The 21208-nt window shown below is 28.0% G+C and overlaps 1 protein-coding gene across 2 annotated transcripts in view; it reads right to left on the minus strand.

Moving 5' to 3' along the window:
• Window positions 1-2229: 2229 nt before the first annotated feature.
• Window positions 2230-21208, minus strand: part of LOC111418198 (heparan sulfate 2-O-sulfotransferase pipe) — a 40066-nt gene continuing 21087 nt past the window's right edge. For both annotated transcript variants that reach the window (XM_071201368.1, XM_071201369.1), the window contains exons 2-6: window positions 11579-11721; window positions 11384-11451; window positions 3228-3511; window positions 2735-3171; window positions 2230-2675 (exon numbers count right to left, since the gene is read on the minus strand). In XM_071201368.1, coding sequence (XP_071057469.1) covers window positions 2503-2675; window positions 2735-3171; window positions 3228-3511; window positions 11384-11451; window positions 11579-11721 — 1105 coding nt within the window. In that variant the 3' untranslated portion in view covers window positions 2230-2502. The remainder of the gene's footprint in view (window positions 2676-2734; window positions 3172-3227; window positions 3512-11383; window positions 11452-11578; window positions 11722-21208) is intronic.

Genomic DNA, 21208 nt, shown 5'->3' on the forward strand with positions numbered 1-21208 from the left:
ATTAATAATTGAAACTTTTTGAGGTTGTAAAAGAACATCTGAGGTTAGATCATACCAAATTTTATGTTTCCAACATTAACAGTTTTTTGTAAAAAATATTATTAAATATCATTGATTCAATTTGACGTTTCTTGAAAAGGAAATTTCAAAAATTTATTTTTCTCCTAAACGGTTAGGAATTAATAATTGAAACTTTTTCAGGTTGTAAAAGAACATCTGAGGTTAGATCATACCAAATTTTATGTTTCCAACATTAACAGTTTTTTGTAAAAAAATTATTAAATATCATTGATTCAATTTGACGTTTCTTGAAAATGAAATTTCAAAAATTTTTTTTTCTCCTAAACGGTTAGGAATTAGTAATTGAAACTTTTTGAGGTTGTAAAAGAACATCTCAGGTTAGATCGTACCAAATTTAATGTTTCCAACGTTAACAGTTTTTTGTAAAAAAATTATTAAAAATCATTAATTCAATTTGACGTTTCTTGGAAATGAAATTTCAAAAATTTTTTTTTCTGCTAAACGGTTACGAATTAATAATTGAAACTTTTTGAGGTTGTAAAAGAACATCTCAGGTTAGATCATATCAAATTTTATGTTTCCAACATTAACAGCTTTTTGTAAAAAAAATATTAAATATCATTGATTCAATTTGACGTTTCTTGAAAATGAAATATCAAAAATTTTTTTTTCTCCTAAACGGTTAGCAATTAATAATTGAAACTTTTTGAGGTTATAAAAGAACATCTGAGGTTCGATCCTACCAAATTTTATGTTTCCAACATTAACAGTTTTTTGTAAAAAAATATTAAATATCATTGATTCAATTTGACGTTTCTTGAAAATAAAATTTCAACAATTTTTTTTTTCCTAAACGGTTAGGAATTAATAATTGAAACTTTTTGAGGTTATAAAAGAACATCTGAGGTTCGATCCTACCAAATTTTATGTTTCCAACATTAACAGTTTTTTGTAAAAAAATTATTAAATATCATTGATTCAATTTGACGTTTCTTGAAAATGAAATTTCAAAATTTTTTTTTTCTCCTAATCGATTAGGAATTAATAATTGAAACTTTTTGAGGTTGTAAAAGAACATCTGAGGTTAGATCATACCAAATTTTATGTTTCCAACATTAACAGTTTTTTGTAAAAAAATTATTAAATATCATTGATTCAATTTGACGTTTCTTGAAAATAAAATTTCAACAATTTTTTTTTTCCTAAACGGTTAGGAATTAATAATTGAAACTTTTTGAGGTTATAAAAGAACATCTGAGGTTCGATCCTACCAAATTTTATGTTTCCAACATTAACAGTTTTTTGTAAAAAAAATATTAAATATCATTGATTCAATTTGACGTTTCTTGAAAATGAAATTTCAAAATTTTTTTTCTCCTAAACGGTTAGGAATTAGTAATTGAAACTTTTTGAGGTTGTAAAAGAACATCTGAGGTTAGATCATACCAAATTTTATGTTTCCAACATTAACAGTTTTTTGTAAAAAAATTATTAAAAATCATTAATTCAATTTGACGTTTCTTGGAAATGAAATTTCAAAAATTTTTTTTTCTGCTAAACGGTTACGAATTAATAATTGAAACTTTTTGAGGTTGTAAAAGAACATCTCAGGTTAGATCATATCAAATTTTATGTTTCCAACATTAACAGTTTTTCGTAAAAAAATTATTAAAAATCATTGATTCAATTTGACGTTTCTTGAAAATGAAATTTCAAAATTTTTTTTTTCTGCTAAATGGTTAGGAATTAATAATTGAAACTTTTTGAGATTGTAAAAGAACATCTGAGGTTAGATCATACCAAGTATTATGTTTCCAATATTAACAGTTTTTTGTAAAAAAATTATTAAATATCATTGATTCAATTTGACGTTTCTGGAAAATGAAATTTCAAAAAATTTTTTTTTTCTTAAACGGTTAGGAATTAATAATTGAAACTTTTTGAGGTTGTAAAAGAACATCTGAGGTTAGATCGTATCAAGTTTTATGTTTCCAACATTAAGAGTTTTTTGTAAAAAAATTATTAATTCAATTTGACGTTTCTTGAAAATAAAGTTACAAAAAATTGTTTATCTCCGAAACGGTTTTGATTTAAGAATTGAAACATTTTTGTGTTATAAATGAACGTTTTATGTTATATTATACCAAATTTCATATTTCCCACATTTACAGTTTTTCGTATAAAAATTTTTAAAATAAAAATCACTCAATTTCGTCACTTTTTATTAAGTACTCATAAATAACATATCTCTTAACCTAAAAATAAAACTTAATTCCTTAAAAAAAACATTTTTAAATTCTTAAAAAATAACAAATAACGCACAATAAAAATGATAATCCAACAATTTTCTTTTTCTTAATTGTTTTCTTACATATTAAAATCACAATTTCATTCAGGTGAACATTACAATAAATAACATTCAACGTAGCAGCCTTTTCATTATTTTTAAACTTGTTTTTTCCTCCAAATCGTTGAGATGATTCAACGCTTATCGGGTAATTTCAAGGCATAATACTGCTTTTGTAATCTTTGTTTGCAGAATTCATAAAATTCGATTTCTTTCGTAAAATTTTGTCGGACGATGTCTTTCACTTCTTCACTCACCGGAGGTTTATACATGTTCCTATTGATTGTGTTGTATCTTTTAATCTCATCTAAAATAAATAAATCAAATCAAATAAATTTATTATTTGAAATAAAATTAAATAATTACTGTAATAAACATCAGTTGCACCCTCAAAAAATTTCGGAATATAATGTTCCAAAACTTTTAAAGTCATATTTAAGTCTTCTAAAACCCCAACGACAGCGTAATGCTGATCGACAGCTTGTTTAGCTTTTTGGAGGGCGATGTCCGTGTTAAAAGGGGTGCAATCTTCGTGGTGCCCACAAAAAAACATTGATTGTCTACGATGATCTCCGATTCCTTCCCTCGTTTCACCTTTAATGTATCTACATTCTCTATCTCCAGATAAAACGCAATGCTCAAAATCTTTTTTTAACCATTTGGGATCAGGAAGTGGGATATCTGGGAATGCTATTTTTCTTTCGACGTAATACCACGGTGCTCTAACGTAATAATACCAAGATATTACCCTCTCGATTGGATCACGAACTAAATTTACATAAATTGGTTCAGGAATATCAAATCTACAACGCAAAAATGAAAATATTAACACAAAAAAAAATTAAAATTAATGACGCACTCTGAAAAATTTGTAAAACAAACGTGTTTGATGTAAACACTCGGTTCATCATAACTTTGTACCATAGCCGCTAACGAAGCTTGGTCTTCGGGGGCTAATCGGATAGTTTCAACTCTTTGAACGCGATCCTGATGAAATTCAAATTCGTTTCTCATGCTGAGTAATCGTAAAAGTTCCATAAAAGTTTGAGACCCAACTTTTGGAACTCGGTTGAAAAAGAGTATGTCTCGCTTTGCTTTTTTCGTGTTATTCAACTGGTACGGTTCCAAAGAAGTCATCTGAAACTGTTTAAGAAAAAATCAACCTTGAATACAACCAAATGAGAAAAAAACGAGCAAGAAAGTAAAAAATCCGGTTTAAAATAATCTGGATTTTTCACTTTCTTTTTCTTTCTCGATACTTGAATTGGTTAAGGTCCGGTTAAGGTTTCGAGTTAAAACGATAAAGTTTCACTTGAAGACATTGACTTATTTTTTTTTAAACTTTCTTTAGAGTCTATTAGGTAGATTTTTAGGAAAAGGATTTAGAGAAAATGCATTTCTTCAAAACGGGTTAGAATTGAGAAAAGAAATTTTTTAGGGTTATAGAAGAACGTTTTAGGTTAGATTATACCAAATTTCATATTTCCTGCATTAACAGATTTTTGTACAAACAATTTTAAACATCATTGATTTCAATTTGACATCTTTAGAAAATAAGGCTGAAGAAAAGTATCAATTTCTTCGAAATGGATTGGAATTGATAAATATAACTTATACGGGGTCATAAAGGGTTGTTTGAAGATAGGTTGTACCAAATTTTAAGTTTCTAGGTTGAACGGTTTATTTATAAAAAGATACATAAATCGTAGCTTTTAATTTGACGTTCTTTAAAAGTTAGATTAAAGAAAAGTATCTATTTCTCAGAAATGGATTGGAATTGAAAAATATAACTTATATGGGATCATAAAGGACTGTTTGAAGATAAGTTGTGCCAAATTTTAAGTTTCTAGGTTGAACGGCTTATTTATAAAAAAATACATAAATCGTTGTTTTTAATTTGACGTTCTTTAAAAATAAGGTTGAAGAAAAGTATCTATTTCTCCGAAATGGATTGGATTTGAAAAATATAACTTATATGGGGCATAAAGGATTATTTGAAGGTAGGTTGTGCCAAATTTTAGGTTTCCAGATTGAAAGGTGCTTTTTAAAAAGAAAAATTTGTCGTACATATACAATATACATATTGAAAATGAATATTAAAAAAATCTTTTCTCGAAAACGGTTTGAAATTGAGAAATGAAACTTTTTGGGGTTATACAAGAATGATTGAGGTTATATTATACCAAATTTCATGTTTCCAACATGAACAGTTTTTTGTATAAAATGTTTTAAAAATCTGATTTCAATTTGACGTTTCTCGGAAATGAAGTTACAAAAAAATTTTTTTCTCCAAACCGGCATGGAATTATGCGTTGAAACATTTTGAGGTTATAAAAGAACGTTTGAGGTTAAATCGTACCAAATTTCATGTTTCCAACATGAAAAGTTTTTTGTATAAAATGTTTTAAAAATCTGATTTCAATTTGACGTTTCTCGGAAATGAAGTTACAAAAAAATTTTTTTCTCCAAACCGGCATGGAATTATGCGTTGAAACATTTTGAGATTATAAAAGAACGTTTGAGGTTAAATCGTACCAAATTTCATGTTTCCAACATGAAAAGTTTTTTGTATAAAATGTTTTAAAGATCTGATTTCAATTTGACGTTTCTCGAAAATGAAGTTACAAAAAATTTTTTTTCTCTAAAACGGCATGGAATTATGAGTTGAAACATTTTGAGGTTATAAAAGAACGTTTGAGGTTAGATCATACCAAATTTCATGTTTCCAACATGAACAGTTGTTTGTATAAAATGTTTTAAAAATCTGATTTCAATTTGACGTTTCTCGAAAATGAAGTTACAAAAAAATTTTTTTCTCCAAAATGGCTTGGAATTATGAGTTGAAACATTATGAGGTTATAAAAGAACGTTTGAGGTTAAATCGTACCAAATTTCATGTTTCCAACATGAACAGTTTTTTTTTGTATAAAATGTTTTAAAAATCTGATTTCAATTTGACGTTTCTCGAAAATGAAGTTACAAATATTTTTTTTTTCCAAAACGAAATGGAATTATGAGTTGAAACATTTTGAGGTTATAAAAGAACGTTTGAGGTTAGATCATACCAAATTTCATGTTTCCAACATGAACAGTTTTTTGTATAAAATGTTTTAAAAATCTGATTTTAATTTGACGTTTCTCGAAAATGAAGTTACAAAAAAATTTTTTTCTACAAAACAGCTTGGAATTATGAGTTGAAACATTTTGAGGTTATAAAAGAACGTTTGAGGTTAGATCATACCAAATTTCATGTTTCCAACATCAACAGTTTTTTGTATAAAATGTTTTAAAAATCTAATTTCAATTTGACGTTTCTCAAAAATGAAATTACAAAAAAAATTTTTTCTCCAAAACGGTTAGGAATTAAGAGTTGAAACTTTTTGGGGTTATAGAAGACCGTTTTAGGTTAGATCATACCAAATTTCATGTTTTCAACATGAACAGTTTTTTATATAAAATGTTTTAAAAATCTGATTTCAATTTGACGTTTCTCGAAAATGAAGTTACAAAAAAATGTTTTTCTACAAAACAGCTTGGAATTATGAGTTGAAACATTTTGAGGTTATAAAAGAACGTTTGAGGTTAGATCATACCAAATTTCATGTTTCCAACATCAACAGTTTTTTGTATAAAATGTTTTAAAAATCTGATTTCAATTTGACGTTTCTCGAAAATGAAGTTACAAAAAAAATTTTTTCTCCAAAATGGCTTGGAATTATGAGTTGAAACATTATGAGGTTATAAAAGAACGTTTGAGGTTAAATCGCACCAGATTTCATGTTTCCAACAGGAACAGTTTTTTATATAAAATGTTTTAAAAATCTGATTTTAATTTGACGTTTCTCGAAAATGAAGTTACAAAAAAAATTTTTTCTACAAAACAGCTTGGAATTATAAGTTGAAACATTTTGAGGTTATAAAAGAACGTTTGAGGTTAGATCATACCAAATTTCATGTTTCCAACATCAACAGTTTTTTGTATAAAATGTTTTAAAAATCTGATTTCAATTTGACGTTTCTCGAAAATGAAGTTACAAAAAATTTTTTTTCTCCAAAACGGAATGGAATTATGAGTTGAAACATTTTGAGGTTATAAAAGAACGTTTGAGGTTAGATCATACCAAATTTCATGTTTCCAACATCAACAGTTTTTTGTATAAAATGTTTTAAAAATCTGATTTCCATTTGACGTTTCTCGAAAATGAAGTTACAAAAAAATTTTTTTCTCCAAAATGGCTTGGAATTATGAGTTGAAACATTATGAGGTTATAAAAAAACGTTTGAGATTAAATCGTACCAAATTTCATGTTTCCAACATGAACAGTTTTTTATATAAAATGTTTTAAAAATCTGATTATAATTTGACGTTTCTCGAAAATGAAGTTACAAAAAAATTTTTTTCTCCAAAACGGCTTGGAATTATGAGTTGAAACATTTTGAGGTTATAAAAGAACGTTTGAGGTTAGATCATACCAAATTTCATGTTTCCAACATGAACAGTTTTTTGTATAAAATGTTTTAAAAATGTGATTACAATTTGACGTTTCTCGAAAATGAAGTTACAAAAAATTTTCTTTTCTCCAAAACGGCATGGAATTATAAGTTGAAACATTTTGAGGTTATAAAAGAACGTTTGAGGTTAGATCATACCAAATTCCAACATAAACAGTTTTTTATATAAAGTTTTTTAAAAATCAAATTAGAATTTGACGTTTCTCGAGAATGAAATTACAAAAACTTTTTTTCTCCTAAACGGATTGGAATTAAAGGTTGAAACATTTTGAGGTTATAGAAGAATATTTGAGGTTAGAACATATCAAATTTCATGTCTCCAACATGAACAGCTTTTTGTATAAAATTTCTTAAATATTTGATTACAATTTGACGTTTCTTGATAATGAAATTACATAAAAAAATTTTTCTCCAAAACGATTAGGAATTAAGAGTTGAAACATTTTGGGGTTATAGAAGAACGTTTGAGGTTAGATCGTACCAAATTTCATGTTTCCAACATGAACAGTTTTTTGTATAAAATGTTTTACAAATCTGATTTTAATTTGACGTTTCTTAAAAATAAAGATACAAAAGAATTTTTTTCTCCAAAACAGTTAGGAATTAAGAGTTGAAACTTTTTGGGGTTATAGAAGACCGTTTTAGGTTAGATTATAACCAAATTTCATGCTTCCAACATGAACAGCCTTTTATATAAAGTTTTTTAAAAATCTGATTTCAATTTGACGTTTCTCGAAAATGAAATGACAAAAAATATTTTTTCTCCAAAACGATTAGGAATTAATAATTGAAACTTTTTGAGGTTATAGAAAAACGTTTGAGGTTAGATCATACCAAATTTCATGTTTCCAAGATGAACAGTTTTTGTATAAAAATTTTTAAAAATGTGATTTCAATTTGACGTTTCTCGAAAATGAAATTACAAACAATTTTTTTTCTCCAAAAGGGTTTGGAATGAAGTGTTGAAACTTTTTGAGGTTATAGAAGAACGTTTGAGGTTAGATCATACCAAATTTCATGTTTTCAAGATGAACAGTTTTATGTATAAAAATTTTTTAAAATTTGATACAATTTGACGATTCTCGAGAATGAAATCACAAAAATTCTTTTTTCTCCTAAACGGTTAGGAATGAAGAGTTGAAACTTTTTGAGGTTATAGAAGACCGTTTTAGGTTAGATTATAACCAAATTTTATGTTTTCTGCATAAACAGATTTTTGTTTAAAGAATTTTAAATATCATTGATTTTAATTTGACATCTTTGGAAAATAAGGTTGAAGAGAAGTGTTCATTTCTCCGTAATGGATTAGAATTGAAAAATTTTACCTATATGGGGTTATAAAGGATTGTTGGAAGATAGGTTATACCAAGGACAGTAGAATCTAACAGGACTGCTACATCCATTGTATTTTTGTAGTTCACTAGGGATTGGTTGCCCGCACTCTACGTCACACCATTTGCCACGCCTGGTAACTGTCTGCGTTTTAGAGGTTATATGATAGACATTAATACGTCTAAAAACATAAAACTTCAAAAATAATGTGAATACGTCTAGGATATAACCTCTCAAAATACACAGCAAACGCATAAACCATAACAACAGCTGGGCGTGGAAAATGGTGTGACGTAGTTTGCGGGCAGGTTGTCACAACAATGAATGTAGCAGTCCTGTTAGATTTTACTGTCCTTGGGTTATACCAAATTTTAAGTTTCCAAATTGAAAGGTGCTTTTTGCAGAAAAAAATTATTAATATCAATTCAAATTTGACGTACATATGTGAATGAAGTTATTAAAAACGTCTTTTCTCGAAAACGGTTTGAAATTAAGTTATGAAACTTTTCGTGGTTATAAAAGAATGATTGAGGTTATATGGTACCAAATTTCATGTTTCCAACATGAATAGTTTTTTTTGTGTAAAATTTTTTAATAATTTGATTACAATTTGACGTGTCTTAAAAATGGAGTTACAAAAAAATGTTTTTTTCCAAAACGGCTGGGAATGAAGAATTGAAACTTTTTAGGGTTATAGAAGAAAGTTTGAGGTTAGATCACACCAAATTTCATGCTTCCAACATGAACAGCTTTTTATATAATGTTTTTTAAAGATCTGATTTCAATTTGACGTTTCTCGAAAATGAAGTTACAAAAAATTTTTTTTCTCCAAAACGGTTAAGGATTAAGAGTTGAAACTTTTTGAGGTTATAGAAGAACGTTTGAGGTTAGATCATACCAAATTTCATGTTTCCAAGATGAACAGTTTTTGTATAAAAATTTTTAAAAATGTGATTTCAATTTGACGTTTCTCGAAAATGAAATTACAAACAAATTTTTCTCCAAAACGGTTTGGAATGAAGTGTTGAAACTTTTTGAGGTTATAGAAGAACGTTTGAGGTTAAATCATACCAAATTTCATGTTTCCAAGATGAACAGTTTTTTGTATAGAAATTTTTAAAAATTTGATTATAATTTGACGTTTCTCGAGAATGAAATCACAAAAATTCTTTTTCTCCAAAACGGTTAGGAATTAAGAGTTGAAACTTTTTGGGGTTATAGAAGAACGTTTGAGGTTAGATCATATTAAATTTCATGTTTCCAACATGAACAGTTTTTTGTATAAAATGTTTTAAAAATCTGATTGCAATTTGACGTTTCTCGAAAATGAAGTTACAAATAATTTTTTTTCTCCAAAACGGAATGGAATTATGAGCTGAAACAATTTGAGGTTATAAAAGAACGTTTGAGTTTAGATCATACCAAATTTCATGTTTCCAACATGAACAGTTTTTTGTATAAAATGTTTTAAAAATCTGATTTCAATTTGACGTTTCTCGAAACTAAAGTTACAAAAAATTTTTTTTCTCTAAAACGGCATGGAATTATAAGTTGAAACATTTTGAGGTTATAAAAGAACGTTTGAGGTTATATCATACCAAATTTCATGTTTGCAACATGAACAGTTGTTTGTATAAAATGTTTTAAAGATCTGATTTCAATTTGACGTTTTTCGAAAATGAAGTTACAAAAAAATTTTTTTCTCCAAAACGGAATGGAATTATGAGCTGAAACAATTTGAGGTTATAAAAGAACGTTTGAGGTTAGATCATACCAAATTTCATGTTTCCAACATGAACAGTTTTTTGTATAAAATGTTTTAAAAATCTGATTTCAATTTGACGTTTCTCGAAACTGAAGTTACAAAAAATTTTTTTTCTCTAAAACGGCATGGAATTATAAGTTGAAACATTTTGAGGTTATAAAAGAACGTTTGAGGTTATATCATACAAAATTTCATGTTTCCAACATGAACAGTTGTTTGTATAAAATGTTTTAAAGATCTGATTTCAATTTGACGTTTTTCGAAAATGAAGTTACAAAAAAATTTTTTTCTCCAAAACGGAATGGAATTATGAGCTGAAACAATTTGAGGTTATAAAAGAACGTTTGAGGTTAGATCATACCAAATTTCATGTTTCCAACATAAACAGTTGTTTGTATAAAATGTTTTAAAAATCTGATTTCAATTTGACGTTTCTCGAAAATGAAGTTACAAAAAAATTTTTTTCTCCAAAACGGCATGCAATTATGAGTTGAAACATTTTGAGGTTATAAAAGAACGTTTGAGGTTAAATCATACAAAATTTCATGTTTCCATCATGAACAGTTTTTTGTATAAAATTTTTTCAAAATCTGATTAGAATTTGACGTTTCTCAAAAATGACATTACAAAAAAAATTTTTTCTCCGAAACGGTTAGAAATTAAGAGTTGAAACAGTTTGTGGTTATAAAAGAACGTTTGAGGTTAGATAATACCAAATTTCATGCTTCCAACATAAACAGTTTCTTGTACAAAATCTTTTCAAAACCTGATTAGATTTTGACGTTTCTCAAAAATGAAATTACAAAAAAAATTTTTTCTTCTAAACGGTTAGAAAATCAGAGTTGAAACTTTTTGAGGTTATAGAAGAACATTTGAGGTTATTTCATACCAAATTTCATGTTTCCAACAAAAACAGTTTCTTGTATAAAATCTTTTCAAAACCTGATTAGAATTTGACGTTTCTCGAAAATGAAGTTACAAAAAATTTTTTTTCTCCAAAATGATTAGGAATTAAGAGTTGAAACAGTTTGGGGTTATAGAAGTACGTTTGAGGTTAGATCATACCACATTTCATGTTTCCAACATGAACAGCTTTTTGTATAAAGTTTTTTAAAAATTTGATTACAATTTGACGTTTCTCGAAAATGAAGACACAAGACATTTTTTTTCTCCAAAACGGTTAGGAATTAAGAATTGAAACTTTTTGGAGTTATACTAGAACGTTTGAAGTTAGATCATACCAAATTTCATGTTTCCTAAATAGATATTTTTTAAAAATAAGGTCAAAAAGAAATATTAAACCTTTACGAGGTCATAAAAGATAGTTCAAACATAAATTGTACCAAATTTTAACGATTTTTTATATAAAAAAAACTGTTTTTACGACTTTTTCGTGCTCCACTTACCTTTCCAGTGCTTTGCAGAAGCTTCATCATCGTTTTTACTCTTGTGGCCGTTGCGGGAGCGCTATCACCTTTAAAACAAAGGGTAAATAACAACACAACGTCTCCGGTTCAGGTTCAATTAATGCTTTTTAGAAAGCTTTTAGTTTACACCTTTTTTTACAACCGCAAAATCATTATTACAAATTATAATCGTACCTGAAACTATTTGATTGGCCGTAAGAATGTCTTCTGGTTGCAATTTCACCTCCATCTCGCGCAATCTTGTATTTAAATCTCTCGTATGCAGAAACAAAAAGAATGTTGTCGATAAAGCCATTAAAGCTATTAATTCACTGGCTCTATAAAACAAAAAGAAATCAAAATCAGTATAAAAATAAAAAAATAATAATAAATTTTTGTTGTGGTTTGTTTTGTGATAATTTAACAAGAATCTTTATTATTGTCTTGTGGTTTTTATGGTGTAAACTATTTTTTGCTCTTCTAAATTCTAATGTACGTTACATGGAGAAATTGAAATTTCTATTTCAACGTCATTTTAAGAGAGAAAGGGCGATGACTAAACTCGTTGCATTGTATACATTTTTAACGTTATTATCCACTTTAAAAGCGTTCAAAATGAAAATTGAATTAGCGACAATCGATCAATTACGTTTGTGAACAATGGAAATAGAAAGGAATTGCGGAAAATTGTATTTCACCCATTGTTCCTTGTAATCGCTTGACTTTAACAACGATGAGAACTTGCTCTGTTTTACTAATTTTGTTATAAAACACTTAAACATTGATGTTTGATTTGATTTCTTTTTTAATTAATTAATTGATCGTATTACATAAAGTTAGAAATAAATTTAAAAGATAGATCGCGTGTGGTTACACATAAATTCTCACACTTATTACGGTAACAGGAGGAAAAACAAGAATATAAGGGAAACTTGAGTTAGATTACTGGATTTACCATCCGGAGAAATGGTGTTCTCGCTGACATAAGAGTAATTAGTATACGCCCAAGACGGGTTATAACAGAAAGTGTTGTTTATTAGCTCTATTTTAGTCTGCGAGAAAGTTCCGATGATGTACATTTCTTATAAATACGTAAATATGCAATGAAGATTTTCGAATTAGCATTTCTATTCAACGATTAACCGAAATAAGAATCTTAACTTTCCAATTCTATTTCCTCTTCAATTGAAGTGTAACAAATCAAGTTGTAAAAAGTTTAATTTAATTTGACCTTTGAAAATTACTGTAACTCACAACTTATTTGATACACTAGATCAGTGTTGTCCACTAATTTTTCATCAAGATCGACTTTTTATATAAATGTCTTGCCAAGATCGACCGAAGGGTTTAAAGTAACCTTCCTTTTTTTTTGCTCTGAGGCCCAGATATAGATATTTCAGATTCATGATTTTTTTGGCAATCGACGTTATAGTCACCACTGATTTAGAGCTTATAAATAAAAAATGGTAATAATTGGGTTCAATCTTGTTATGGATTTAGTCTTTATGGCCCATTACTAAGGTTTTATGTATAAAAAGTATTTCCCCATCGCTTTTAGTTTTCGAGTTAGAATTGAGTTAATTTTCGAAAATCAACAATTTTGACGTTTAATGGATTTTGAGCTTATAAATAAAAAATAGCAATAATTGGGTTCAATCTTGTTATGGATTTAGTCTTTATGGCCCATTACTAAGGTTTTATGTATAAAAAGTATTTCCCCATCGCTTTTAGTTTTTGAGTTAATTTTCGAAAATCAACAATTTTGATGTTTAATCGATTTTGAGCTAATAAATAAAAAATGGTGATAATTGGGTTCAATCTTGTTATGGATTTAATCTTTATGGCCCATTACTAAGGTTTTATGTATAAAAAGTTTCTCTCCATAGCTTTTAGTTTTTGAGTTAGAATTGAGTTAATTTTCGAAAATCAACAATTTTGATGTTTAATCGGTTTAGAGCTTATAAATAAAAAATGGTAATAATTGGGGTCAATCTTGTTATGGATTTAGTCTTTATGGCCCATTACTAAGGTTTTATGTATAAAAAGTATTTCCCCATCGCTTTTAGCTTTTGAGTTATAATCGAGTTAATTTTCGAAAATCAACAATTTGGATGTTTAATCGATTTAGAGTTTATAAATAATAAATGGTAATAATTGGGTTCAATCTTGTTATGGATCTAGTCTTTATGGTCCATTACTAAGGTTTTATGTATAAAAAGTTTTTCTCCGTCGCTTTTAGTTTTTGAGTTATGATTGAGTTAATTTTCGAAAATCAACAATTTTGATGTTTAATCGATTTAGAGCTTATAAATAAAAAATGGTAATAATTAAGTTCAATCTTGTTATGGATTTAGTCTTTATGGCCCATTACTAAGGTTTTATGTATAAAAAGTATTTCCCCACCGCCTCTAGTTTTTGAGCTATAATTGAGTTAATTTTCGAAAATCAACAATATTGATGTTTAATCGATTTTGAGCTTATAAATAAAAAATGGTAATAATTGGGTTCAATCTTGTTATGGATTTAGTCTTTATGGCCCATTACTAAGGTTTTATGTATAAAAAGTATTTCCCCATCGCTTTTAGTTTTTGAGTTAGAATTGAGTTAATTTTCGAAAATCAACAATTTTGATATTTAATCGATTTTGAGCTTATAAATAAAAAATGGTAATAATTGGGTTCAATCTTGTTATGCATTTAGTCTTTATGGTCCATTACTAAGGTTTTACGTATAAAAAGTATTTCCCCATCGCTTTTAGTTTTTGAGTTAGAATTGAGTTAATTTTCGAAAATCAACAATTTTGATGTTTAATCGATTTTGAGCTTATAAATAAAAAATGGTAATAATTGGGTTCAATCTTGTTATGTATCTAGTCTTTATCGCTCATTACTAAGGTTTTATGTATAAAAAGTTTTTCCCCATCACTTTTAGTTTTTGAGTTATGATTGAGTTAATTTTCGAAAATCAACAATTTTGATGTTTAATCGATTTAGAGCTTATAAATAAAAAATGGTAATAATTGGGTTCAATCTTGTTATGGATCTAGTCTTTATGGCCCATTACTAAGGTTTTATGTATAAAAAGTTTTTCTCCATCGCTTTTAGTTTTTGAGTTACAATTGAGTTAATTTTCGAAAATCAACAATTTTGATATTTAATCGATTTAGAGCTTATAAATAAAAACTAGCAATAATTGGGTTCAATCTTGTTATGGATTTAGTCTTTATGGCCCATTACTAAGGTTTTATGTATAAAAAGTATTTCCCCATCGCTTTTAGCTTTTGAGTTATAATCGAGTTAATTTTCGAAAATCAACAATTTGGATGTTTAATCGATTTAGAGTTTATAAATAATAAATGGTAATAATTGGGTTCAATCTTGTTATGGATCTAGTCTTTATGGTCCATTACTAAGGTTTTATGTATAAAAAGTTTTTCTCCATCGCTTTTAGTTTTTGAGTTATGATTGAGTTAATTTTCGAAAATCAACAATTTTGATGTTTAATCGGTTTAGAGCTTATAAATAAAAAATGGTAATAATTAAGTTCAATCTTGTTATGGATTTAGTCTTTATGGCCCATTACTAAGGTTTTATGTATAAAAAGTATTTCCCCATCGCTTTTACTTTTTGAGTTAGAATTGAGTTAATTTTCGAAAATCAACAATTTTGATGTTTAATCGGTTTTGAGCTTATAAATAAAAAATGGTAATAATTGGGTTCAATCTTGTTATGGATCTAGTCTTTATGGCCCATTACTAAGGTTTTAAGTATAAAAAGTTTTTCCCCATCGCTTTTAGTTTATGAGTTAGAATTGAGTTAATTTTCGAAAATCAACAATTTTGATGTTTAATCGATTTAGAGTTTATAAATAATAAATGGTAATAATTGGGTTCAATCTTGTTATGGATCTAGTCTTTATGGCCCATTACTAAGGTTTTATGTATAAAAAGTATTTCCCCATCGCTTTTAGCTTTTGAGTTATAATCGAGTTAATTTTCGAAAATCAACAATTTGGATGTTTAATCGATTTAGAGTTTATAAATAATAAATGGTAATAATTGGGTTCAATCTTGTTATGGATCTAGTCTTTATGGTCCATTACTAAGGTTTTATGTATAAAAAGTTTTTCTCCATCGCTTTTAGTTTTTGAGTTATGATTGAGTTAATTTTCGAAAATCAACAATTTTGATGTTTAATCGATTTAGAGCTTATAAATAAAAAATGGTAATAATTGGGTTCAATCTTGTTATGGATCTAGTCTTTATGGCCCATTACTAAGGTTTTAAGTATAAAAAGTTTTTCCCCATCGCTTTTAGTTTATGAGTTAGAATTGAGTTAATTTTCGAAAATCAACAATTTTGATGTTTAATCGATTTAGAGTTTATAAATAATAAATGGTAATAATTGGGTTCAATCTTGTTATGGATCTAGTCTTTATGGCCCATTACTAAGGTTTTATGTATAAAAAGTATTTCCCCATCGCTTTTAGCTTTTGAGTTATAATCGAGTTAATTTTCGAAAATCAACAATTTGGATGTTTAATCGATTTAGAGTTTATAAATAATAAATGGTAATAATTGGGTTCAATCTTGTTATGGATCTAGTCTTTATGGTCCATTACTAAGGTTTTATGTATAAAAAGTTTTTCTCCATCGCTTTTAGTTTTTGAGTTATGATTGAGTTAATTTTCGAAAATCAACAATTTTGATGTTTAATCGATTTAGAGCTTATAAATAAAAAATGGTAATAATTGGGTTCAATCTTGTTATGGATCTAGTCTTTATGGCCCATTACTAAGGTTTTAAGTATAAAAAGTTTTTCCCCATCGCTTTTAGTTTATGAGTTAGAATTGAGTTAATTTTCGAAAATCAACAATTTTGATGTTTAATCGATTTAGAGTTTATAAATAATAAATGGTAATAATTGGGTTCAATCTTGTTATGGATCTAGTCTTTATGGCCCATTACTAAGGTTTTATGTATAAAAAGTATTTCCCCATCGCTTTTAGCTTTTGAGTTATAATCGAGTTAATTTTCGAAAATCAACAATTTGGATGTTTAATCGATTTAGAGTTTATAAATAATAAATGGTAATAATTGGGTTCAATCTTGTTATGGATCTAGTCTTTATGGTCCATTACTAAGGTTTTATGTATAAAAAGTTTTTCTCCATCGCTTTTAGTTTTTGAGTTATGATTGAGTTAATTTTCGAAAATCAACAATTTTGATGTTTAATCGGTTTAGAGCTTATAAATAAAAAATGGTAATAATTAAGTTCAATCTTGTTATGGATTTAGTCTTTATGGCCCATTACTAAGGTTTTATGTATAAAAAGTATTTCCCCATCGCTTTTACTTTTTGAGTTAGAATTGAGTTAATTTTCGAAAATCAACAATTTTGATGTTTAATCGGTTTTGAGCTTATAAATAAAAAATGGTAATAATTGGGTTCAATCTTGTTATGGATCTAGTCTTTATGGCCCATTACTAAGGTTTTAAGTATAAAAAGTTTTTCCCCATCGCTTTTAGTTTATGAGTTAGAATTGAGTTAATTTTCGAAAATCAACAATTTTGATGTTTAATCGATTTTGAGCTTATAAATAAAAAATGGTAATAATTGGGTTCAATCTTTTTATGGATCTAGTCTTTATGGTCCATTACTAAGGTTTTATGTATAAAAAGTACTTCCCCATCGTCTTTAGTTTTTGAGTTATAATTGAGTTAATTTTCGAAAATCAACAATTTTGACGTTTAATCGATTTAAAGCAGTAGTGTCCACTAATTTTCACTAGATAGTTTAAAATCTAAAGAGGTGTAATAATATCATGACTCATGTCGTACTAACAATTAAAAAATGGGTCGTCGAACAACCGTTCAACAGCGAGAACTGGTTTTAAAACATTTCAAAAAAGGGCAATCTATTAGAAAAATTGCTAAAATGGTATTTTTAAGTGCATCTTTAAGCACATTAAATCGGCAATTTCATATAACTCGCAATATATGAATGCAGTAAGATCTAGGTCTTGTGTTAATTCTAGTGATAGTGCTAGTGTTTATGTAAGGATTACAAAGTAAAGAAAATAATAATAATAATAATTATTCCTGAATAAACATAGAAGTTTTCCACTGAAGCACAATTTAAGTATACACTTAAATGATTATTCGCTTATTAAATTCGTTATTTTTTCTGATTACAAAAATATAGGGTTTGACAGGTCTATTTCTTATTGTTTTAGAATAAAGCTAAAAATAAACTTTTTCTTTAATGTCGTCAAAGAAATTAAATTTACAGTTTCCTGTAAATTATAACTAAAAATTAAAAAAACATATTTCTGATATTTGAAGCAAATACATTTGTTGAACTATTTAATTTATATTTGTTTTACACAAAAGTTGGAATAGATTGCATTATTTCACAATTTTTATTAATATTTAATATTATTATTAAATGACTTAATAAATTATTGATAGATGGCGCTCATGTATATTTTTTTAAATTCAAATAAACATAGCAATATTTGTTTATATTCAAAAATTTTCTGAATTGTCAAATTAAAAATCCTGTTTTTTAAGATGGACTACGAAAATTACGAAAAGTTTAACATGTTAGACATATTAGAAAATAAAGTAAATTTTATATATATTTTTAGTAGAATAATTTTTAGTTATAGTATCGTAATTTACAGGAAACTGTAAATTTAACATAGCCCTTAATGTCTCTGTGACCTGAAACAAACCATAGAGTAACATCGTTACGCCTAGCGAGTTCTTTCAGGTTGCTTTAATTTACTGCTTAGCATTACCCCTAAGTATTTAATTTCTGTTTTGAGGTTAATAATTCTGCTTTCAATGGAGGGCGCTCTCAATTGTAGGTTTCTTCTCCGAGTGAATTGATACTGAACCCATTGCTTCTGCACCAAGTGCTGGTAAGTACTAGGGCTTTCTGCATTTGTTAAGTTATGATTCTGTGTTATTTACCTCGGATTGTGATTACCAGGTCATGAGTATATCCCTGAATCATGGATCCATTTTTTGTTAAGGTGTTCATCAAGTCATCAACTACCAGGCACCATATGAGAAAGATACTGTAGAAATAGTTGTGCACGGAAATTGTATAATAAATAAGGAGAGAATTGCGCCAAAAAAGATTTTCAACGCAACTGACGAACGATTGATTATTCAGAAAATCAAGGCTAATCAAAATTGGCTGTCGAGATCCAAGAAGAGTTAGGAAAGTACTTCGCCAACATAACTTCCATGGGCGAGTAGCACGTAAGAAGCCCTTTATAAATAAAAAGAATCAGGTAAGTCGGCTTAACTTTTCAAAGGAATATATTTCGAAGAGCCTAAAGTTTTGGAATGAGGTAATTTTTGCAGACGAGTCAAAGTTTAACATTTTTGGCTTGGACGGTCGGGCCAAAAAGGAGAATTTAAAAGCTACAGTTAAGCATGGTGGTGGAAGCGTGGTGGTTTGGGTCTGAATATCCACCGCAGGTGTAGGAAATTTAGTTTTTATTGACGGAATTATGGATAAAAACATGTACCTTCGAATTCTACAGCGAAATTTTGTCCAAAATGCTGAACGCCTAGGCATACGACGCAATTTTCGCTTTTATCAGGACAATGATCCAAAACACAAATCAGGAATCGTACAGTCGTGGGTTATTTGGAATTGCCCTCACTTAATGGCACCACCGGCACACTCGCCCGATATGAACCCCTTTGAAAATGTATGGGTAATGTTGGATCAAAATGTACAAACGTGTAAAATATTCAATAAAGAAGACTTGAAAAAAGCACTATTTGAAAAATATTACGCCACAAATAACCACAAAGCTGGTCCAATCAATGCCAAATCGACTAAAGGAGATGATAAATGCCAAAGGCAATCATACCAAATATTAAATTAACAAAAAAACAATAGCAGTTTATAAGTTGGATATCTGAGTTCTTCTTCTTCTTTTTTCTGTATTTAGGCATAACTGCCTGTTTTTCTTTTTTGACCCCTAATCGTTTAGATCAATGCTTCTTCATCGTGATGGTGATTTGTCCCGTGTTATTTTCACAATTCCATTTCTTCTTTCTGTTCAATACCTAATCATTAATGTTATCTACCCTGCAAGTCTGTCTGATGTTCTCACTTCTTTCTCCGTCCATCAATGTTTTCCCAACTATTCTACGCACTATTTTAATTTTTATAGTTTCCAGCATTCTTTGCTATATGGGTCTAATTGCAGTCCTGTATATCCGGGATTTGGCTACAGTTCTAATATGTTTATTTAGCCACATTGTGTTCCTCAGGTACGCCACTGCCCTTGCCGCTCTTGCAAGTTGATTCCTTATTTCGGTCTCAATATCCTCGTATCCAAATATTTCAATGCCCAAATATTTGAATTTCATTTCTTGGTGTATGATTTTATCATCAAATTCAACTGTATCAAATAGGTTGTGACATAAAGTTGAATAATATTGTTGTTTTCTAGTTTGTATATTGTTAAAAACCAATTTGTTTCATAAATGAAGTTTTTTACTTAATTTACAAATATTATTCTTAACAATTACGTTTAGACAAATTTTGTCTAAAAATTCTCTGTTTTAAATTCACTTCTCTTTAGATTTTGAACTATGGACTATATAAAATAAGCTGTGAGCCTGAAAACGGTTTGTAATTAAGCATTGAAACTTTTTGAGGTTGTAAAAGAACGTTTGACGTTAAATTATATCAAAGTTCAAGTTTCCTGCATTAACACTTTCTTGTATAAATTGTTTTAAAATTATTGATTTCATTTTGACCTTTTGAAAATGTTTTCTTTCCGAAACAGTTAATAGTATGAGATTAGCATTTCTATTCAATGATTAACCGAAATGAAAATCGTAGCTTTCCAATTCAATCCCGTTTAAAATTGAAGTGTAACAGCTCAAGTTGTAAGATGCAATTTGTAATAATAATTCGTTCTTCGCTCACTTCCTCTTTAAGAGTAAAATAGAATTTTTTTAATACCCATTTCCTGAACTTAGAATATCTAGAGCATATCTTGATTTACTATGATTATAAACCGAATTAGAACACAAATGCGATTTTAATAACACTCTCAATAAAAAAAGATTTCTTTGAAGATTAACTTCAATTTATTATGATTTGATTTAAACATAAGAATTCTTTCAGTGATTTGTTATGGTAAAGTTTCACTTTTCCATAACATCATGTTGGTCACCGTCTTACCTAACTAAATGTAAGTATAAGAAGTTTTCTTAGAATCACGAAGATAAAAGCCCCACCGTGTGGCTTATTATTTATTTTAAAAAAATAATTCTCTGTTCCTGTTGCTTTTCAAGAAACCGATCTGGGGTAATTGAAACGAAATCGTATAGAGAGCAAACAGTTTGCGGATTGCGGAACCGTTTTTGTATTGGCAGCTGTTTCCTCAACAATAATTACCATTGCAAACGGTGAAAATTTTTACCTATTAAACGCATCCATTAAGTAAATTGAAGATGAAATTGTGTGTTGTATAGAATTTAAATTACGTGTAAATGTAGATAATTTTCTAATTACACCAATTAAGATATTTCTTGGGTTTCGATTCCATAATATATGCAAGGTTATGTCAGTTTTGAATCTGGGTTAATAAATGCAAATAAAACAATGTTGTAATAAAATCTAAATTATCCGACGATAACCTAGATAGAGAATATGGAAATTACGTATCAATTTGGAAAATAACCAATTTCTATTGATTGCGAGAGAAATTTTCCGACAAAAATAATGTTTAAATATAAGTAAAAACATTCTTCTTTTCGTTCTTTTGACCTAGAAAGTTGTGCTGA

Source organism: Onthophagus taurus, chromosome 1 (assembly GCF_036711975.1).
Source record: "Onthophagus taurus isolate NC chromosome 1, IU_Otau_3.0, whole genome shotgun sequence".
Classification (NCBI taxonomy): Eukaryota; Metazoa; Arthropoda; class Insecta; order Coleoptera; family Scarabaeidae; genus Onthophagus; species Onthophagus taurus.